Here is a 17769-nt window from a genome sequence, read left to right on the forward strand (position 1 = left end):
CTTGTTGTTTTTTTTGTTCAATTAAAGGGGAAGTCAACCCCAAAAATGTTTTTGACGATAGCATGTTCTATGAAGCCCCAAAATAATAAATATGGTATTCTGGTTAATATTGCGTTGACAATAATATGTTATATGTGACCTCATTAGTCTAAACATGACATTCTGATTAATATTGCATTGGCGGAATATGAGTAAAGCAGCACAATCCAGCCGTTTTGAGCCCTGAGCAACTGTGATGTCATCTTCAGTCAACAACAAGTGGCAAAATGGCCGCCCCCTGAAAAAATGGCTGGATTTTTTGGCTGCATAACTCATATTCCACAAATGTAATATTAATCAGATTGTCATGTTTAGACTGATGAGGTCACATATAACATATTATTGTCAATAAATGTTTAACATTGACTTCCACTTTAAGTCATTTTGTATCTAGCTAAAACATATTTTGTCATAATTTCTCTCACTGATGGCAGATTGTAGTACAGTGTGAAAGTATGTGCACCGCAAAAGGTACATTACTCGAGTAGGTTTCTTGAGTAAATCCAGTCCCAATTCTAGCGCGTGTTATGTCCCATTTTGTTGATGGTGTGGCCCTGCTGTGTGTTCTCCAGACTCGGCCTCAGTCAGCTCCTCACTGCAGGACCAAGTGAGGTTAAAGCGAGGCCACCTCGCAGAGGAACTCAATGAGAAGCTGGCTCTCAGGCCAGGGCCCCTGGAACTGGTTCAAAAGAATATCATTCCTCTAGACGCTGCCCTCACCATGTCAGGTATCAGCAGAAAGATGCTGCACGAGTGTATTAACACACCATTTAATGCACCTGCATCTCAACCTGTGTGGCCTCACATTATCATGTTGAATTTGAAAGGAGAGCATGCTGCTTTTGTAATTATACCCGGATAAAATAGAGCACACTTTAGACACAGTAATATGGTGAGTGTGCACTTGAGTTGATGTTTTTCCACACCCGCAAACTAAAATTAAAATGTTAATTTGAGTTAAACATTATGACTCCAGGTTTTACAATAATATACTGTAGACCAGTGCTTTTCAAATGGGGGGGGGGGGGGGGTGACCCCAGGGAGCATGTTTTTTTTGTCTTGCTAGAATAAAGTGTAATTGCACATCCACTACAGTGGGTGGCAGTGGCGCTCTGATTTTCGGAGAGTGGGCAAGGAGTATTAGCGCCGCTGCAGAGTTCTACTTACAACAAGTATTTATTATAGAGAGAGAGAGTTTGGTGGCGGGTGGGGGAGTGGAGGGCGCAAAATTATTATTTTTTTACGGGCGGGCCAACAAAAAATAATTGAGAAGCACTGCTGTATAGTAAAGGACTTAATATTATCAGTCAAATCAATTTAAAATGTGGATATGTTTCTTTTTTTATTGTCATAACCACATATTTGTTTCTTCATGACGAAAAAGTACTCTAGTGTCGGGTTTCTTGCAAGCAATTTTTTTCCCATTTTCAGAATTTCCTTAATGTCATTTTTATGTATAATGATAATAATAATAATCCTCATTATCATTATTATTATTATTATTATTATTATTATTTGGCAATACTGAAGTTGTTGAAGGAAAAAAACACTAAATCAGAAAAAATTCATAGTAAAAAAAAAAGTATGTTTAATAATGTCGGATTTCTTGCAAGCTATTTTTTCCCATTTTCAGAATTAATATGTATAATAATAATAATTATTATTATTATTATTATTTTGAATAAATCAATTATATAACTAGCCAATTAAAATGTATAAAAATAAATGAACACACCAAATTTGGCAATACTGCAAACGCTAAAAAAGACAAAGGGAAAAAAAACACTAAATGAGCAAAAATTCATAGAAAAAGAATTTTTTTTTTTTTTTTTTTTTTTAAAGACGATTAACTTTGAATCTCCAGAATTGTTATTATCATTTATTAAAGCAATTTCTCTTTGACAAGTGTGTATTTGTCAGAAAATTTAATCATGTTTATTGGGGAGGTTCAAGTGTTTGGGGAGCCCTCTTGAAATGCCCTCCTGCTCTCTTTGATTCCAGGAAATGCAGCTTGGACACACTTCATTTAGCATTACGCATCATGTCGGGCCTCAGACTGTTTGTCTTGTAATCCCCTCCATGTTTTGTGCTGTCTTTATATCATCTCTGACAGTGTATGTTGCGTACGAGTTTTACTATAGTGGTTATGGTTCTGTTTGCCTTGATCATTCCGTAAACAAGCTGCGTGAAGAAAGATGCCGTGATCTAGTACACTACTGCAGGAGAAGGATGGAAGTACTTTATTGGGATGAGCAACAGCTGTATTTAGGCCCGCCCTTTCTTTAGAAGTGTGTTTGCAAGCACGTGGGGAATATGTGTATATTTGTAACTCCCTCCCCTCCTTTTAGCACTTGTCTCGGCTTTAATGGGACGGCCTGGCTCCAGCAAGCCACCTACAAAGGTTTCTGAAGGGACCAGGCTGTTGCCTGCCTGCAGCATGAACCACTTACCTTAAAGCGGTGAACCAGGAGCGCTGTACTCCCAACCTCTGTGCACTAATTCTGGATACTATGCGACACACCGTAACTCCGAAGTGAAGAGTGGAAGTGTCCAAAGTCTTGTAGAGGTCTCTTCATTATGCCACCTCAGTCTCTGTGATCAGATTGACGGATGTACTTTAACTCTATGTAGCTTTGTGTGTGTGTGTGTGTGTGTGTGTGTGTGTGTGTGTGTGTGCGTGTGTGTGTGTGTGTGTGTGTGTGTGTGTGTGTGTGCGTGTGTGTGTGTGTGTGTGTGTGTGTGTGTGTGTGTGTTGCAAGGGATCACTGGGTTTCATGAGCCCACTACCGTGATTAAAACCAGGGATGTGTTCTTGGTTGTCACGTTTGGATGCAAAAAGGCAATCTATTGTACGTCACACATACACACCAATCTACAACACTGCTCTCTCTCAGATAGACACTCTCAGCTACTCCAATCACAGCTCAGGCCCTTGTCAACCCAGCCAATCAGAATGTGAAGTGGCTATGTCACGGTTTCACCAGAGCAGCGTAACACCTCCACAGTGAGTGTGTACCAGGTGTCAGTGAGACATGCAAGTCAAGTGTCACACGTTACAACTTCATTCGAGCACTTATAAGCACACAATACAAACATATACGGTAAAAATATTTAATAATAAGTTGTTTTCATTAAGGGTCAATTGATAAAATCTGGGCCAAGCTTCCTGTTTAAGTGGGTAGTTTTTTCTATTTTCTTTTATTTTGCTATAAATTTATTTACTTACTTTTTAAAAAACATCCTAAATTATTCATACCATGTTTCCATACAGGAATATCTATATTTTCTGAATGTACATAAGAGGAGAATAAATTAAAGAGCGGGAGAGAGAGAAAGAGGTGGGGGGCATCATTGACAGATTGACGGACCTTGTGCCCACCTCTGTATATATATTGCATGACTTCAATAGTTAACTCACAATTAATCGCAAATTTCATATCTGTTCTAAATGTACAATAAAACGTACAATAAAATATTTTTTCATACTCTTGTTAACATAAAAGTGGAAAACCTAATAAAAAAATATGGCTGCATCTTTTAGTCATTGATACATTAATTTCATAATCATTCATAAAAATTAGTTAGAATGAAAAAGATGTACTGTACTGCAAAGTGTGTATTTGATTTATGTTGAGGGCATTTTTCTGCCACTAGATGGCGCAATTGCATTTGTAAGACATTGGTGATAGCTCTGTGCATTTTTCTTTTCATTTTAAGAGCTATCTAACATGATGTAACTTGTGGAATTCTACCATTTTTTTTAAAAATTGTAAAATACAACTTGACCCCACAAATATTTGCATTATTATTAAATTTATTACTGCTAAATTTTGACGTGGACGTGTCAGCTGCATTGCGACTGGAATTCATTCCCCCAGTACAGACTTTGCAAGCGGGCGGGTCATTAATCACGCGTTAAAATAATTTGTGGCGTTAAAGGAACTTTAAATTAACTCAAAATTGATGGACTAATTTTGTCACCCCTACTGTTATATATGCAGGGGGGTGTAAAAGTAGATATTGTTATGTGTTTGATTAATGTTATGCAAATGTAGTGATGACTTCAAAAGAAGAAGATATATTTATGTTCCTTTCAGCTCATAACAACTGATATCAAGAAAAGACCACGCGTGTGTTTACATGTCATAATGCATGGTTTCCTCTTTTACATTGGAATCAGCATAATTCATTGTAAAATGGTCATGAACATTCCTATTAAAAGGTTGGCAGCATTGTATTTAATTCCACCAAAGTAACTGTGATTGAGGCCTTTTGTCTTGTAATTCTTTGCCTGTCTTCAAAATGAATGGGATCATGTGATGTTTTGCATGACAGTTGAAGATTATTATTAGACCTGTCAAACAATTACATTTTGTAATCAGATTAATCACATTTTAGAATTTTGATTCATCATGTTTAATCACTTAATTAAAACGGCTTTTTATCAAAAAAATTGCATTTTACATTTATTTTGAAGAACACTTGTGTGTTTATTCTTTCAACATTTAATGTTATGAGGACGTCTTCAACATTTTTTGATCCACTGAACACACTCATCCTCCTCTTTTTAAATCAGTTAATTACACACATAATTTCAAATGACAAAAAAATGCTCCAGTATTTTGACATGAATAAATACGCAAACATTTATTAAATACCATGTGGTAATGGTACTGCATTTATATAGCGCTTTTACACTTCACTATATTCAATACTGATGACACTGATGGGTTCAGTTCTTGCTCAAGGATACCGCAACATAGTCACACTGGCCTGGGATCAAACCCACAATCTCAGGGTTGCGAGACAACCATTCTACCACTGACCCATGCCACCCTATAGTTGTGTTTATTGCTCAATACAACCTGTTATACATTTAACGTAACCGCTGTCAAGCTAAAAGATCATCTGCTGTCAAAATTAATAGTGTGATTCATCTGCGTTAATACATGATTAATATGATAATTTTTTGTGATTTATTAATGAGTTAAAGGATCTTTGTACAGTTTGTTATTCGCGATTGCCACCTCTGGCCCAAAGCGTAACTGCAGCATCCCAACTGTGGAAAGTTAACAGCTCATGCCTGCTGTGTCGTACGCTAGCTAACACCACAGGCTAATGCTAGCACAACTCCCCCTCCCCAACAAAACTGTGGAGTGTGCGGGGTCCGCACACTCTACTATAAGGGAAAGATAAAAGCTGATAGGTGCAGTCAGAGTAAAACAGTCAGGGCTCTTTGTACTCATCCGGGCATTGGCGGAGCTTTGCATGATGTAGAAAAAGCTTTAATATTACCTTTTTAAACGGCACAATGCACCTTTAACGCTTTAACATTGACAGCACTAATTATACACGGGGTGTGAAAAGGTTGCTAAGGTTATAGCTACACACTTTTAGAATAGACAGGAGAAGTGAAAATCATCTTAAAGTGAAGAGTTCAAGTTTTTCATTATAAGTAGTGGTTATGAAAAATAACCCACAATGGGGTTGTTTGGTCTTGGCGGAGGCCTACTATCATTCAAGTAAAGGAGGCTTCCTGGTTCAAACTCGTTGGTGAAAAGGTCTAGTGGACTTTTTTTTTTAATAGCAGAAACAATCACCCTCAGTTCATTTTCATTTTCTTAAATTGCCAAACCCAAATTACGGGTCAACCCCTAATTTTTTTTGCAACGCCTGACAAAATAAGATTTGGTATTTACTATTTGTACTCTGGTTTTATCTTTGGTGACAAAAGCTCTTTTGTGTCTCCTTTTGCAGTAAACCATGGCAAGTTCCCCAAGCAAGAGGACTCGTACGCCTTTGAGGAGGACAGCAGCAGTGAGAGTTTGTCTCCTGAGCAGCATCACAGCGACGAGTCTCAGGGCTCAGCTTGCCCTTCATCTGAGGCGGTCGGCAACATGCCCTCCTCCTCTTCCTCACCTGCACTCGCCGGCACACAGCAGGTACAAGCAACCTTGCACTGACTTCAAAACATTAGCAAGATTTATTCACGTCTCTGGTATTTGCTTTCATGCTCCGTTTTCCCCCATCTGCTTGTTTCTACCCACTTGGACATTGACCGGTTCTGGAGTTTGTCTTCATATATTAGCCTGTTCTCCCCCCATGTGGCGTCAGAGCGAACTACAGCCTTTTACTTGTCAATTTATGGTTGGACTTAATAAAATAGCTTTGACTCTTCTTGAGCAGTCGCCCTGGAGGAGGGGGTTGCTTGATGATCTGACGAGCTTAGTTGTCCAGAACTTAATGTTCCTGGTAAGACAAACAGGTTCTGTGAGTGAGAGACCAGAACAAGCATGGCTATGAAGATTGATAAAACAGGACTATGTTTTGCCTCAGCTGGAGGTAGGCGAAATGTGACTCTCTGGCAGGGAATGAAACTAAGATGGTGGGCAAGGTAAAAAAAAAAAAAAAAATCTGACCTTGATTCAAGGTTTCGGCAAGAGTCTTTTTGGAGTCTGTGGTGGTCTTGATGGTGAGGATTTCCACTAAGGATTTCCTTGTCCTGCTGGGGGACTTCAGTGCTCATGTGGGCAAAGACGATGAGACCAGGAAGGGCGTGACTAAGAGGAACGGGACACTAAAGTGCACTATCACTGATCTACTGATCTCAAAATCAGTAGATCACTAGATGTTGCATACTAAATTAATAAATAATTATCATGATATGTATTTTGTAGGAGTGTCAGGCGATTAATTTTTAATCGTAATTAATCACATGACTTCAATAGTTAACTCACAATTAATTGCAGATTTTGTATCTGTTCCAAATGTACAATAAAATGTACAATAACAATTTTTTTCAAAGTTTTCATACTCTTGTTAACATAAAAGTGGAAAAAAATGTTGAACTGACATCATTGAAACAGTCATTTCATAATAATTCATAACAATGAGTTAAAATTAAAAAGATGCACTGTAGTATAAAAAGCGAGTGTGATATTGATTTGTGTTGAGGTATTTTTTCTGCCACTAGATGGCATAATTGCATTTGTAAGACGTTGGTGACAGCTCAGTACATTTTTCTTTTCATATTAACTCATTCACTCCCAGCCATTTTCACTGAAGCAACCCCCTTTGCTCCCAGCTGTTTTACTGGATTTTGACTGATTTGGCAAGGCCCACAGAATATTGTGTTCTATTGCTATAAAAACATGGAACCTACCAAATGAAAGATTAGAGTCACTTCTTTCACCAGGAAAAAAAAGTATATGTATGTATATGTATATATTTGTTTTGCAGCAGTTAGCTTCAGAATATAGCTAAGTTTCATCATTATTCACAATTCTGTTTAAAACAGTGGGGGAAAAGAGCTTTTTGCAACATGGCCCTTGTTGATCTCTTGTACTTTGCTGCTAACTGCTGGCCATTTTTTGTAAAAACTACCATTGCTTCAAGCATTCTCTTTAGTTCAGAGACTGCATCAAAGCCTTCTGTATGCTCTAGCATTTAAAAAAAAAACATTAAAACGTGGAAGTAAGTTTTTGGGACAATGGCAATATTAAAAGTAGAACGTTTTTATACGTTTTTGGGAGCAAATGAGTTAAATTTATGACGTGGACGTGTCTGCTACAGTATGTTGCGACTAGAATTTCCCCAGCACCGGCTGTCCAAGTAAGGGGCGGTCATTAATCGTAATTGAGTGGCGTTAAAGGAATATTAAATTAACTAAAAATTAGCACACTAATTTTGATACCCTGAGTTGTTTGTTTGTGAACAGGAGGGCACAACCAGAGACCCGTCTGACCAAAGCCAAGATGAAGGACTGTCTGGAGTTTGCAACAACCATGCCACCCCCCCAATTCCAGTTCCAGCTATTGTCAAGGTTGGCACATTATGAATAAAATGCTCTCATATTTTACAGCATCTACAATTATTTAGCATGTTTTACTTTCCAAACAGTCCAAGACATCTGACAAGAACCGCCATAAGAAGCCCAAAGACGTGAAGCCCAAAGTGAAAAAGCTCAAATACCACCAGTATATACCGCCAGATCAGAAAGCTGATAAGTCGCCCCCGCCTATGGACTCTGCGTACGCCCGACTCCTCCAGCAGCAGCAGCTGTTCCTGCAACTGCAGATCCTCAGCCAGCAGAAACACGCTCAGCACACTCATTCCCAGTCTCAGCAGCACACACATGCTGGACAGATGCAGGGCCAGGCTCCGCAGCGACAGCCTGCCTTCAGTTATCAGCCGCACCCGCAGGCGCAGATGCAGAAGTAAGCGCATGGCAAAAATCAAAGTGATTGAAAAATTTTACTTTTATTATTCAAGATCTTGCTGAACTGAAGTTGTTTAGTGAAATACTGTATGCCTTTAACGGCTAATATGTGTATTCCGTCATTGACAAAACATCCATTTAGCTGATGAATGATGAATTGATAATTTATATATATAATTTGATTTGTCTTAAAATATTGACGGATTGACCATGACGGAAGGGCGGCCCAACTGTTGATGACTGGCAAATGACGGACGCTTAAAATACATTGACCCGCCCACCTTTGCCTTCTACTGCTACTTACTACATCACAATTATTTGCTACACAAGCAGTGCATCCACACCGATTCCGTGAAAATTAAAGCAAAGATATTTCATAGTACTGTATTTAAAATCAATATTTACAATCATGTCTTTGAGTCAAAAATTCGATAAATAAAAATATCGAATCTATCTAAAAGTCTCCCTCGCTCTCCCTTCCTCCCTGTCTCTCTCATGCTCTCCCTCTCTCTCCCTCTCTCTCTTTCGCTCCTTCTCTCCCTCCGTCCCTCTCTCTTTCTCTCCTTCTCTGCCTCTCTCTCTACTTCTCTCCTTTTCTCCCTCACTCCCTCTCTCTCCATCCCTCTTTCTCTCTGTCTGTCCCAACAATGATCTTTTTTATGTGTGACCCAAAACTGGAAGTAATTGTTTACAAAATATTGTTGAAATAAATAATTTCATCTAAATTTTACAGAAAACCAAAGCCATAAAGGTTTATATACAAATAAGTAGTTATACTGTAAAATATTAGACTCAAACAAGGATTGTAGATTTGTGTTGTCATGGCAAGGTAACGTGACGTCATCTTTGCTAAATTAGTCTGGTTCCGCCTCTTTTGTCAAGCCAAATCTGTTGTCTGTCTATGTTGCTCTTTTGAATAATGTGTTCAAATCTTTCATTCTAGAGGGTCCAGCGAGCAGCTGTCAGTTTGTATGCCCAGTGGTCTATCCACCACTGGAGACAGCAACTCTTCCTCACCAATCAAGACCACATATCCCAACCAAAACAACATCTCCCCAGTGAAACCTGGGCCTCTGCCACCCAATCTGGATGACCTTAAAGTAGGTTCTATAGTTTAATACCATTGTGTTGCCAATTCATTTAATGGAAACTGGAAACGCCAAGTACATTTTTTTTGTTTTGTTTTGTTTTGTTTTGCAAGGTATCAGAGCTCCGGCAGCATCTTCGTATCCGTGGATTGCCTGTGTCAGGTACCAAGACGGCTCTCATTGAGCGACTTCGGCCCTTCAAGGACTCCAATTCCGGCTCGTCTCCATCGGCCTCCTCTGACATCACCACAGTGACCTTCCCCGTGACTCCAACAGGGTCGCTGTCTTCTTACCAGTCTCCATCTTCTTCCAGCACTCTGTCTCAGGGAGGCTTTTACCCTTACCCCAGTACCTCTTCCACCCCGCCAATCTCGCCAGCATCCTCTGAGCATTCCCTCAGTGGCTCGCTCCCAGACAGCTTCAGCGATGTGCCCATGTCCTCTCCGCCACAGTTTGCTCTGCAGGCATCTCCTGGCCAAGTCGGCGTGGATGATGGCCTGGGAGGGGGTGGATCGCGAGCAGGAGAGGGTGTCGGAATGGACGGCATGGATGCAGAAAAAGACAAAATGCTGGTAGAAAAACAAAAGGTGATTGAAGAGCTGACATGGAAGCTACACCAGGAGCAACGACAGGTGAGAACTGCAAGTGTAATTCATATCCCAGAATGGCTCAATGCAGCTAAATAAAATTATATACACCATTGGGAAGTAGAGGGTTTCCACAAGTCATTAAAAAGGCCTTAAAGGGACATTCAGTGATCCCTAGTGCCATCTAGTGGTGAACTAATAATTCATTCATTCATTCATTTCACTGTTTATGTTAACTCATTCACTGCCATTGACGGCTATAGACGGCTATTTCTATTAGTTTTACATTTTTGCCCACTTTTGTTAACAAAAGTATGTAAACCTAGAATGGTTTTTTTTGTATTAGAACAGATATATATATTTTTTTATTAATTATGAGTTAACTAGTGAAGTCATGCAATTAATTACGTTTAAAAATTGTAATCGCCCGACGCACCTAATCTTTATCTTTAAAAAAAAAACATTACTTTTTTTTTTATTATTACAATTTTTTTTATTCGGGAGTTAACTAGTGAAGTCATGCGATTAATTACGTCTAAAAATTGTAATCGCCCGACGCCCCTAATTTTTAATACTTTAAAACAAAAAAAACATTATTATTTTTTCACGATTAATCACACATTTTATATCTGTTCTAAAATGTACAAAAAAATCTAGGTTTTCATATTCTTGTTAACAAAAATAGGGGGAAAAATGTTTAACTAATAAAAATACGTCAAATTAATTTTTGACATCTATAGCTGTCAATGGCAGTGAATGAGTTAATAGTATGCAAAAAAAAAAAAGTATTTACAATGAAAGAAAATGGCCTAGAATCCACGAGTTTCTTTATGTCCTAAATACCAATTGCTCCTTTCACGACCAATGTGCAACATAAAACACTCATGCCACCTAGTAGCAGAAAATTACCTCAACACAAATCTATGACTAAATGTTTCACACTCCTTTTAACTGTTAAGTATATCTTTTTAACTTCAAATAACGTTTTTAATTACTATAAAATTACTATAACACTGAGATAAAATATACAATGTACTTGGAAACAAGATGTTTCCGCTTTTATGATAAGTAACAAGAGTATGAAAATTTTAAGTAAAAATATCTGTCATTGTACATTTACAGATACGTGTGATTAATTTGCAATTAATTGTGAGTTAACTAGGCAGTCATGCCATTAATTAATCAGTCAAACTTTTATTTTTATGCCCATATTGTAGGTTGAGGAGCTAAAGATGCAACTTCACAAGAGGAAGCGCTGCTATGGAGCAGCACAAGGCACCATCACTCCATCTCAGTCCCACAATCTGTCCATGCATAATCAAACTCCAGCAATGATGGGGCACCATCCCTACGAGGTGAACATCAAACAAGAGCCGATGTCCATGTCTTCAAGCTGTCCGCTCTCCTCTTCCAAACATATCAAGAGCTCCCCAGGGAACTGCATGGAGGACATGGGACAATGCAACACCATGCTCCCCAATATGGGGGGTGACTGTGGGCCACATTGTATGAACTCAGCCCCTTCCTCGGGCAGCCCGTCCACTATGACTGCTTTCCTCAGTCCGCAGTGCTCACCACAAGACTCACCCATCGGAAAGCCTTCTGGAAGCCCCCAGCCATCGTCTCCAAGCAACCCTTACATGCTATCACCTCCAGTTGGGAGGGACAGCTGTGGTCACCCCACAACCCACTGCGGTACCAGAGGATGCATTATGCAGGTATGTAGAAACGTCTACAGAACAGTAATCATCAAACCTTAAATAATGTGTGGAACTTTTAACTCATTCACTCCCAGCCATTTTTACTGAAGCAACCCCCTTCGCTCCCAGCTGTTTTACTGGATTTTGACTGATTTTGCACGGCCCACCGAATATTGTGTCTATAAAAACATGGAACCTACTAGAAGAAAGATTTAAGTCTCTTCTTTCATCAGGAAAAAAAGTACATTTGTATCTGTTTCCGTTTTGAAGCAACTAGCATTTGAATATAGCTAAGTTTCATCATTATTCACGAACTTGTTCAAAACAATGGGGAAAAGAGCTTGTTGCAACATTGCACTGGTTGATCTCTTATACTCTGCTGCCACCTGTTGGCCGTTTTTTGTAATAACTACTATTGCTTTAGGCAGCCTCTTCAGGTCAGAGGCTGCATCAAAGCCTTCTGTATGCTCTAGCATTAAAAAAAAACATTAAAAAAAACATAAATACATTTTTGGGACCATGGTAATATTTAAAATCGATTTTGTTTTTGGGAGCAAATGAGTTAAGGTTTAAATTGTTTAAATGCAAGACACTGGCTACTAGTTTTTCTGCGATTGATAAGTTTACTTGAAGGTGAATGGAACGGTTTCGCAATATCGCAGCTACAGGGACAAGACAAATTTTCTTAAATAAATATTGTGAAAGCAACATTTTTTTGCCTTTTTTAATAGTTGATATTCAATATTTTGAGTTAGGTAAATCACCATAAACCTTTTCACCACACTGTGCATGTTTTTTTTTTGTACATCAGATTAAATCTTTCTGTAAGGATGGGCTTGAACAAGTTATAAAGCCCAGAAAATGTCCAATATTCAGTTCAATTTTATACAGGAAAAAAAAAGTAACTGCAAAGAAGTCATATTTTCTTAAAGACCTGCATGATACAGTATAGTGACGCTAAATATGAAATCATCATTGAAATTCATCATATTATATCACAGTGTTTCCCACAGATTTGAAATCTACTTGGGTGGGTGGACTCCGGCGGTGGGAATGGGAGGCGGGTCGGACGGGAGGTGGTTCTCAGTCCTGTAGCCTCACGATCCACAAGTTAGTGACGGCGAACTAACGTTACATGTGGTATATACAATCACGACCCAAAAGTCTTAATGTAGGACCCTGCTTTGACTTACCTATATCATTTCATATATTTCTGTGGCTTTAAAAAAGCGAAGTGTAGAGAGTCTCTCAGGAAACGACATGAGTGCCCTTAATAAAAGAGGTGGTCATTGCCACAAGCTTGTCAAATATACACTCTCTATTAGGCTACGTTCACACTGCAGGCAAATGCAACCCAGATCTGATTTTTTTGCCCAAATGCGACCTGTATCTGACTTTTTTTTTTATGTCAGTGTGAACCGTACAATTTTGATTTTTTCATATCCGACCTGGGTCGCTATCATATTTCGTATTTGCATGAGACAATCACTTTGTGTGATTGTCTGTTTTGTGTGTGTGTGTTTGTGTGTTTTTTATTTACAATTGTTCATAACATCACATTCGGCAGTCATGTTTGATGTGTAGCAAGCCTAAAATGAATAGGGTATAAAGGTTATTAACTACCATAAATTCTTCTCTTTTTTTAAGATTTTTAAAAATTAAAGGCAAGAGGCAATAAATTTTTTTTTAATTGTAATTAATCACATGACTTCACTAGTAAACTCACGATTAATCAAAAATTTGACATCTCTTCTAAATGTACAAAAAGTTTTCATACTCTTGTTGACAAAAGTGGGGAAAAAAATGTTAAACTAATAGAAATAGTTCAAATGAATTTTTAACGTTTATAGCCGTCAATGGCAGTGAATGAATTAAAAAAAGAAAGAAAATATAATTAAAATTTGGGGCGTCAGGCGATTATTGTTTTTAATCCTAATTAATCGCATGACTTCACTAGTTACTGGTTTTATACAATTGTTAACAAAAGTGGAAACAAATTTAAACTAATAGAAATAGTTCAATGAAATAGTTCAAATAAATTTTTGACGTTTATAGCCATCAATGGCAGTGAACTAGTTAATTGCTGGCCTGTAGGCCCTGAAAAATTCCACCCAGCATCCGAAATGTTAAAATAAAAGTAGTTGATTATTGCTATGACAACCTGCGCATATTTGGTAAAATTCACACTTGTGAAAATAATATTTCCAAATGATTACATATTTGATTCATTCCGGAGCCTGATTAGCTTTGGCAATGTGGCAGTTCAGTATTTTGATATGTATTTCTTTTTTTATTTAAATATTGAGATGTAGCCAAGATGAAAGTTACAATGACCGACAGGCAACGCCAAGACAAAGTTCAACAATGTGCTTTAGTCTAGACAAACAAATTAGTGGCTCCAGAAGTGGTAGTACTACATTAAAAATGATTGAATAAGGATTTAACATTGAACATGCTCTCTTCCTACAGGCACCTCATAAGATTACTTCTCAGCCCGTCAACTGTTCTTACCCTACAGACCAAAGAGGCCTTCAGGGAGTTTATTCCAATGCATCCGATTACAGCCTCAATCACAATGGCTCAGCCAAGCCTGGCAACCCAAATATGCAATCAAAGGTAAATAATGACAGAATTCTCCTGCTTTGTCGTTTATTTCATTGACATTTTCTTTGCGTCTACAAAACCAAATTACTCTATTTGCAAAGACCCAATTTCATTGTTCCTTCAACTTTCTCATTAGTTAAACACACCTGCGTGGTAAGCTCCAGCTCAGAGCTAATGTCACTTCTCACCTGTTTCATGTAGATGTCATTTTTGCCCCCTCCTCGTCATCTTGGCCAATCCTTCAATAGTTCACATTCGACTGACTTAAGCCAACTCCCATGCTATGAGGATGCAGTCGTGCAGGTAAATTTGAATCCAAGCTTCAAATTCTACAAATCATGGCTGGCCCTTAATTTTTTAATTTTATTTATTTTATTTTTTATTTGCCTGCTGGCATTTCTCACTATTGTGTTGAGTTTCCTGAAATCCATCACCTATTATACATCTTTCTTTTTGCATTTGCTCCATCGACTGCGCTGTTTTTGGGTTGGAGTATTTTTTTCAAACATGCAGAATATATGCATACTTGGAGTTAAATGAATAAAGGACCATAATATAGCTATCTACAGAACCCTTGAACATGATCAGCCCACAATTCATTACTAACAAGCGAGATAGCACCCATTCAATCTATTCAACCCATTTACATCATACAAAAATGCTAAGAGAATAAGAATTCAGATGTTTTAACTTACCAAAAACATAAACAATTATTTACTTAAGTCAATTAACAACGATGTGACAATTATACTACTTCCTTTGTATGATTATTAATTTTGTAATCGAGTCTAAACTGTCTATTGGTCTTGGTTTTCAAGAAATGCTTCTAAAACTGTTCTACAGGCTTTTGGCTTTTCCGAGTGAAGTCAACACCATTATTATATACTTTCAACTTTTTGTGTTACAGCAACTGACCAGAAGTCAGCAGATGGATGAACTTTTGGACGTTCTCATAGAAAGTGGAGGTAAGCTGAAATGTTTGAAATGTCAAAAACTAATTTTGTCACTGTATTTAAAACAAACATAAAACATTAGATACACTTGTCCAATCTTGTGTGATCCAATAAACAAACAATAAAAAATGTTAATAAAAAATAAAAAAAGATGATAATGATCAATATTTGAGGGATACGATCAGTATTCATGTAATAAAATGCATTCTGTTGTAGTTATAGTTTGGCTGGCCTATTCGTTTTGCAAAGGGTTCACATGAACAACTGGAACACCTCGCTTGTACTAGCATCCACACGTGTGAAAATAAAAAGCACAACTTTCAAAATAAAAGGACCACATATTTTACGTTTTGACTTCATGATTACTGTGAGGGCCATACTTTGCTCCAGGCTGGTTTACAGTGATGCGAGTTACACTATTTTGTTACATGAACAGGACAAAATATTAGAGACACAGGTCCAGGTATAATGTAGAACAGTTCGACACTATTGTTTATTTTGAATATTTGGATTTGTGTCACACTAGGTTTAATATGTTCATTTGATACAAAGCAGTAGAGGCATGGCTTTGCTAAGCAAAGCAGCCCATGTTATTATTTCTTTATAAATGTTAGTGCATTTTTCCATAAGCAGACCCTAACTTGAACCGCTGCTGAGCAACAGGTATCATGTTTACAATTGATCAATTATCATTAAAGTTTACCTAACTACACAGAAACATTTAAAATCGTTAGCAGTCCTCATCATCACTTACACTACCCATATTGCTATCTTACTAAATGGTACCATACATTTATTTTTGCATTTAGAATTCTCCATCTAGATGTAGTACCTGGGTAACTTTATTGAGACTTATCACCTGTTGCAATCAAGTTGCTGGCTTACTACTTACTGTAAATTATAGCCTACCAATTTTATTAATTTTCATCAGTACCGGAATACAGGGTAGATGTAAAATCCTTGTCAAGAGACCATAGCAATTTCTCTGCTCTGGTGGATATTGAATTTGTTAGCATGTTAGCATTTTTATTACAAACCAGACAAAGTGCAATTTCAATAGAAATTGCATGGGAATGCTTAAGGCTATTAGCTCAAGATTTGAATGCATGTGCTAAAATCATTTCAGTAAAATTATAATCCATTTCCTGATGTGACACTCAGTTGGATACATGTATATATATCACTTAGCATAACAGCCATGGGTATATTTGCAATGTATAGTCCATTGGTGAGATTCAAACCTCTAACCTCCTGGTTACTGGACAATGCACTTTACAACACCGAACAGTATCAGACACCTGCCAATGATGATCAGTTGTATGTATGGAAGTGGGCGTGGAAAGTGGTACTTAAAAAAGTTAAATGTCAGTCCCATTGAAAATAAATGGGGAAAAGTTGATATTTAACATGAAATTGTGCAAATACTGTAAGTAATGTGGAATCAGACAATATATACCTGCCAGGAGGCGGGGATTTATGAAGCAATGGTGTAAATCGGAAGAATTATTTGGGAGTTATTTCACGGCAAAGTGTTGAGGATAAAAATCACAATAACATACTGTATGCTGTTGATGCTTCAGCATTCCCATAATAATACCTAAAAACAGGGCAAGGGCAAGATATAATGCTTTCTGAACTCAGGTTGCACTCTTGCTACGTTAGCATACAAAATGTCAGCCCGTTAGCATGCTATCACCTCTCATTAGCCACAGTACCCAATTTACAGTATCCAATCTCTTTTTGTGCTTTTGCAACTCATCTTGCTTTATAAAAGGTCAAGGGAGACTTTCTGATGTAGCGAGAGTGACCAGATTTTCCAATTTACTTTAGTAACTTAATTGATCTGATGCTAAATGCTATATTGGTTGACAGTTTAACATCGCTAAACAAGGCAATGCACTCACCATTTTCCAACCTCTTTAGCTCGACCCCAGCGGCTATTGGAAGCTGGCTGTGCTGTTCACCTCGCGCCGTTCTTACATTCTAACAAAATATGTCGCTAGAAAGCTCAGCTTGTGTTGGGTCCAATGGTGGCGAAGGCAATATTAGGATAGTAGGACAACATTTAACATGATTCTTTGACACGAAAGCAGGAAGTAGTTGTAGTTCCACCAGTATGATGAAAACATGCCTGCTAGCGAGTAGATGCGGATGAGAACGCAAACGGAATGTGAAAGTAAACAGGAAGGAATTTAACAGTTTAATTCCCTTTTAACTCATTCACTCTCAGCCATTTTCGCTGAAGCAACGCCTTTCGCTCCCGGCTGTTTTACTGGATTTTGACTGATTTTGCAAAGTCCACAGAATATTCTGTTCTAATTAGCATTAGAATATAGCTAAGTTTCATCATTATTCACAAACTTGTTGAAAACACTGACAAAAAGAGCTTTTGCAACATGGCCTGTTTTTTGTTATAACTACCATTGCTTTAAGTGACCTCTTCATGACAGAAGCTGTATCAAAGCCTTATGTATGCTCTAGCTAGCATAAACAAAAAAAAAATTATAAATGTATTTATATATTTTTGGGTTTGAATTAATTAATTAATCCATTGTATGAATCGCTATGACAACGGTGATT

General features: G+C 37.8%; 1 protein-coding gene across 1 annotated transcript in view; it reads left to right on the top strand.

Annotated features, from left to right (window-relative positions):
- myocd (myocardin) overlaps positions 1-17769 on the top strand; it is a 105451-nt gene that overhangs the window by 86500 nt on the left and 1182 nt on the right. The window contains exons 3-12 of the mRNA XM_077551548.1: positions 612-767; positions 5797-5981; positions 7757-7861; positions 7939-8255; positions 9201-9357; positions 9459-9977; positions 11150-11650; positions 14102-14248; positions 14438-14539; positions 15144-15201. Of these exons, the coding sequence (XP_077407674.1) occupies positions 612-767; positions 5797-5981; positions 7757-7861; positions 7939-8255; positions 9201-9357; positions 9459-9977; positions 11150-11650; positions 14102-14248; positions 14438-14539; positions 15144-15201 (2247 nt within the window). The remainder of the gene's footprint in view (positions 1-611; positions 768-5796; positions 5982-7756; positions 7862-7938; positions 8256-9200; positions 9358-9458; positions 9978-11149; positions 11651-14101; positions 14249-14437; positions 14540-15143; positions 15202-17769) is intronic.

The sequence above is a fragment of the Vanacampus margaritifer genome, chromosome 18 (assembly GCF_051991255.1).
Source record: "Vanacampus margaritifer isolate UIUO_Vmar chromosome 18, RoL_Vmar_1.0, whole genome shotgun sequence".
Taxonomy (NCBI): domain Eukaryota; kingdom Metazoa; phylum Chordata; class Actinopteri; order Syngnathiformes; family Syngnathidae; genus Vanacampus; species Vanacampus margaritifer.